General features: G+C 39.4%; 1 protein-coding gene across 2 annotated transcripts; it reads left to right on the plus strand.

Moving 5' to 3' along the window:
- The first annotated feature begins 126 nt into the window (after positions 1-126).
- LOC128751318 (uncharacterized) lies at positions 127-3,488 on the plus strand. 2 transcript variants are annotated; one of them, XM_053852270.1, is made up of 11 exons: positions 127-181; positions 350-386; positions 463-727; positions 796-833; positions 1,127-1,199; positions 1,285-1,363; positions 1,437-1,493; positions 1,683-1,754; positions 1,820-1,967; positions 2,058-2,145; positions 2,225-3,488. In XM_053852270.1, the coding sequence occupies exons 1-11, from the start codon at positions 147-149 to the stop codon at positions 2,305-2,307; spliced, it is 975 nt and encodes a 324-aa protein (XP_053708245.1). In that variant the 5' UTR covers positions 127-146; the 3' UTR covers positions 2,308-3,488. The 2 variants fall into 2 exon arrangements, with proteins under 2 accessions (XP_053708245.1, XP_053708246.1); XM_053852271.1 differs by lacking the exon at positions 350-386 and having other exon boundaries at positions 128-181; positions 506-727.
- Positions 3,489-5,685: the final 2,197 nt, after the last annotated feature.

Here is a 5,685-nt window from a genome sequence, read left to right on the forward strand (position 1 = left end):
ATGACGGTAGAACCTTGATGGTGTAACTTTATTGCGGAAATGCAGTCGCGGCTGAATGAGATGCAAAATCTAGCACTACATTTCCCATAAGTCATAGCGTGTAGGCGCGCACCGCTCTGACGGAAAGAAAACATTTGAAAGAAAAAATGGCGGAAAAACAGAGCGACTTACAGCAAGAAAGGTTTGTCTAAATGTTTCTTTCACTTTCCATGTGATTTAAATGACCAAACAACACGTTGAATTTGATACATACGTAATAGATACGGTTAGTTTTAAACTGCGAGAATATCGTGTTTGAAAATGACCTTTTTTTTTTTTCATGTGAGTAACTGAAATTGACGTTTTGCAGCCGCTTGACTGGAATATTAGCTGTTTCTGTGGATGAGGTAAGACTTGTCAAAGTAATTCTGAATGATTAATATTGCCGCATTGTCAATTGACAATGTTCTTCTGTGAATCCAGGTCGCACCTGTAAATCGCAAGCCCAAACGCTGTTCTTCTTCAGAAGCCGACATGGCTCCTCCTAACAAGTCGCCACGTACAGATGACATTAAGTCGCATGTGAGTCGACCAGACGCTCCGGAGGTTCGATCAGGAACGAATGGACTGGAGATGCGATCCGAAAACACAGAGGAGGCATCTCAGAGTCCACCGAAACGGAGGAAGTCTTACAGAAGAGCCTCACTTGCCCGGCGATCACTTGCTTCTCTTCCTAAGCCCTGTCAGAGTAAGTCATGTTTATGTGCATGCAGCATATACATTTTTATTTTGACTAATGCTAATACAATTTCATAGATGGAACACTGGATAAATTAATGGAGTCCTCAATGAAGGTAAGAAGCTAATTCAATTATTGTTGATGGCCCACCATTATACTGTCTTTTCGTTGTCTCTTGTATTGTTAAGTTTGCATTGGTTTGTACAACAACGTAAAAGAAATAAATAACATACTGTATGTACGCCTTCAATTAACCACTGCTAAGTCCTGTACATGTTGGTTTATATGATTGTAAAATTTACCAGTGAATCCTACGCACCTCTCATTTGAAAATCAATTCAACATTAGTGGACAGAAACGACAGATTCTCGAGAAATCATCTCTAACATAACACTTGTTTGTGCCTAGATGGCAGTCAAAAGACTACAGAACACCCTCCAGTCAGTTCCAAATTCCTCAATGGAATCTTTTCAGAAGCGAGGTAACTTCTTGGTTCCATTTATTTGGCAACTAGTTGGACTTTTATTTTTTGCTGTGTTATCCACTGTCTCTAATTTCTGTTTCAGTTGACAGCATCACCAGAGAGTGTGCTTCCCTGGCTGACACTATCAACAGTGAGGTACAGAATGAAGATCCACCAGCAAGGTAAAATGCTCAACTGGGTTTCATCCTGTGTCATGAGATACTTCCACCCTTACTCATTGTCATCATATTTTAGACCTTGCGATCCCGCTGTGCAGAAGTCTATGGAGAACATGCGGAAGGCCATCAACTTGTAAGTCCAAAAGTGCATCTACTTGTTATTTTGTGCTGGTTCTTTCCTCAGGAAATGGGATCAAGAATAATCTTGAATAATCAAACTACTTTCATTTTTATCCAAACGCCACCAATCAAACCCCCATTTTTTTCCTATTTAAAGTGTGCATTATGAAAACCTAATAGATGTTTTTTTTCCAATTTCAAGGCTCAAAGCTGAGAGCAACTCTTGGCAGGTGTTACTGGACCAACACAGAAGTAAAGCCAATGACTTGCAAAAGTGAGTGTCACCGGTATGCTATGACTAAATGCCACTTTTTACTAAACTTCTGTTTTCTTTCTTAGGAAAGTAGCCGAGGCTCCTCAGAAAACTGGATCTATAGACTATACATCGATATCCTACTCTTCACAGTACCAACTAATCAAGGATAAACCAAACTACAGTGCTGTCCTCACCCGACCACAGCCGATGCTTCAGACAATGGAAATGATTGTATGTGTATCATAAACTAAATATGAATTTCATTGTTTTTAACTATCAATCAGCTGTGTTCCACTTGGATTAATCTTCATTATCTTCTAGATGGACACTCAAAGTAAGATGTTGAGAGAGCTCCTGTCAATCGAGCAGCAGGCACATCTTATCGTAAAAGAGACCAGTGTTCGATTAAGTAATGCTTTCTTGGTGTTTTTGATTAATTTTTGTGTAACATTAAATTGACATGTGACTTGTTCATATGTTTCCCCTAGGAACTGCAGCAGGGTTCCACGAGCTTCCCCATGTCCCTATGATGAAACTCCTGGGAGGACCCTCACCACCTGAAGCCCCGTAGTCACTCAAACTTGGTTCATGTATATACTGCAAATCTCCATGATACCTTTGCTTCTCAAGACTCTTCCCATTCAGAGACTGTTCTATTTGAAAACTGGTGTCTGAAATAGAAATGACTGCCCGTGGTGTAATTCATTTTTGAACCACCTGGTGGCGGTAGTCCGCTATTGAATAATAGCAAAGGTGTTGAAGTTCTGACTGATCAAATGTCTAGTCTACATAAACTTCAGAGAGATGTTTTAACTACGATTATTATATTTGCTGTGTCCACGCTTTTATATCCAGCATTTGTTTCCTCAACCACTCCTCTCTTATGGACTGATAAATGAAAAGATTCATAAGCTAGATAGAAACCTAATGACTACATTCATCCTTTTTCAAGGTAGAACATGTTTGGAATGACTTCTATAATGGCAGGAATACTTATTGCCATTAAAATATATTGGAAAAATGTACAGGATATCTTTGTCAAAACATTTCTAAGGCTCTTTATTTTATTTTTTTATTTTTAATTGGCCATCTTGGAAACTACAGTGGTTGATTTCCATTCGCTATTGTATTTGTTGAGACCCCTGCAGTCATTCCATTTGTCTCATGCATGCTCATCTGAAGTCATCTCCTTTGGTGCTGCATCTATTTCACTATCTTGGTGTCCCCTGACCAGGAGGACTCGGAGAAAGCCCCTCCCCCATAGTGACTCACCCCCATCTCTCGCATTTGGCTGGGTCACTGATGCAGAACGAAGCTTTGACATTGTACCAGTCAGTCAAAGCTTTGTTTGCTATCACTCTGGTATCATAAACCGTTTACTCATTGCTGTTTGAAGTCCCATTTATTTTGGTGATTAGTGTAGGAAGATACCCCTGTCTTCATTAACTGCAATTAGCACGAATGGCTTTCTCTGTCATCGAGGCGTCATCTAAAACGTCTTGTTATTGTGCATGATGAAAAGGACCAGAGTGTGGGGAGAGGCATGAGAGAAGACAAGTGGGGTTATGACCAGGAGAGCTGTGAGTAAAGGAGATTGGCGCACAGCAGGAGAGATCGATTCTTATTTAGATGAAAATGAGGCTTGATGCTGTTGGGGTGAGGAGGGCAGCTCAAGCATCCAAATGAATAGAACTTTCCCCAGAAATCATCCTCTAATGAGTAACCAACAATAAAACAAGTTTACAAAGCTAATGGTGTCTTCTCACTTTCAAAGAGGGTTGCTATTGACAATGATGTGTAATTATAATGTAATTACAGGCTGTTGACCGTAGCGTTGCCTTGAAATTCAGGAGCCAAACAACCTCTCATTGTAGTGATAAAATGGGACAAGCTTTTGGTAAATTATTATAAAAAAAACAAGGAACTTTACATGGTTATAGTAAACACAAAATTGCCTTTTATAGGAAAACAAATGATCACGTTTAGTTTGCTCTATTATCGTCTTCAACTTCAGATTGATTAGGCACATATTGTGGCGGATAGATGTGTGGAGAGTCAGCATAAAGCACTGCCAGTTTGATCCTACTACCTCATGCACACCCATCATCTCCTCTCGGTATAGCTCTGCCGGGCTGCTGCTCTTCTCCACATCCATTCCACCAGCCATTTGTCTTGAAAGGCTGTCTCTGTGATCTGAGTGATAAACTACAGCAGAGTTGCCTAGTTTGCAAAAAACAAAAACAAGGACACTTGTTTTCAATCTATGCTGTCAACATTTTCATACAGAAAACGGATGAGATATTTTGAACATCTGGGCTTAGGTTGGTCTGTTTTGTTTTGAGGCGGTTGGTAGGAATGTGAATTTGTACTATTTTACAAACTGATGAATATCAGTGAATCCATGTTTGGATACAACTGTTGAAGTGACAAAGATTACATCAGGGCAGTTTCAATATTTCTGGTTTGGATTTCACTTCGGACACAGACAAATGATTATATTATATATGTTTTGATGAAACATACACAATTTAAGGCAACAGACAGTCTGGAATACATTTTATTGATAGAAGAAAAAAAAATGGTTTCAACATATATTTTAACTTTAATTTTCCCACCCGTGGAAGGCTGAGGTAGGGTGGAAGAAGCCCCTACCTACAGTCTGGTCATGAACAACCATATGGTGAAATGTGTTTCATTCATTAGGCAAAGTTGATTAAGAGATCATCACTTGGAATCGGGCTGCGACTTCTCTCCACAACAGATTTGCCTGGGATAAGGATGTTGCCCAGTGAGATCCCACTCTCAAGTCGGACGACCAAACCCTGCATTCTGGCAAGGAAACTTCTTCTGATGCCTCAACTCTAGCTGAATATATGGCCAAAAGTGGTACAATATAAATGTTTTTTATGGAATCGAACCAATGAAATGCTCATGGCTTGACAAAATCGACATTATAACGTACCTGTAAAGTCATTTTCAGTGGCAGAAAATTTGATGCCTGTCAACTTTGTGAATCAACAAAAATGTTTGTGGGGCAACAAACCGCATTTCAGGAATTCAAATATTAAATTTGCACTATACAAGTTTTTACCATTTACAATAATCAGACAAGGCACGTCAACCCGTACATATCATGTTGACTGATCATCAAGACATTTCTATTTTCTGACAACTAGTCACAACAATCACACCCGTTTATCAACCTGTACATGTCATACGCCGATACGTTTGCTAGTAGTTAAGATGGTTGTTGACCAGTCTACTATTAAACTAGTCGATAGTCCTATTACGAAGCAAAGTACATGTGTCAACAATTTTCCCTGAAACCTATGAAAACTACAATATACTTATAGTGTAATAATAATAATTCGCTTCTCATAATGCTGTCCACAAAGTGCTTTACAGGCAGAAAAGGGAAGAATGTTTAGACTTGCTCGTCCTTGAAAGCGAGAAAGAAAAAGTTTGGAGAGCATTACATAAATACAAGCATATTATTTAGCAGTGTTAAAGGTGGAGGTACATGTTCTGTTTCAGATCTTATCTGGCAGAATGTTGCAGAACGGAGGAGCCCAACAGAAAAGGCTCTGTGACTTTATCTAAAATGATAAATATGCTTCTAGATGATAAAATAATCTCCTTTATATTGAGATGTATTGAACTATAGAATCAATGAATTATTGTATATTAACATTTCCGGTACAAGAAGGACCAGTGAAGATAATCCAACACAACAATACCATTTAAAACGGTGTTATTGACTTAGTACAGTGGAATAAGTGCTTATTACTGCCCATTTACAGAAGTCAAAGAACGCCGCTCAAATCAGCTATTAATGGCTGCAGAGCGTTTTATTGAAATGCTGATAAGAACCCACCCTTTGAGCTCACGTTGAGTTCACTGGTCAGCGCAAGACGGCGCCGCGCTCGCGCAGTCCAGAACATCGCACGTA

Source organism: Synchiropus splendidus, chromosome 19, assembly GCF_027744825.2.
Source record: "Synchiropus splendidus isolate RoL2022-P1 chromosome 19, RoL_Sspl_1.0, whole genome shotgun sequence".
NCBI classification, from domain to species: Eukaryota; Metazoa; Chordata; class Actinopteri; order Syngnathiformes; family Callionymidae; genus Synchiropus; species Synchiropus splendidus.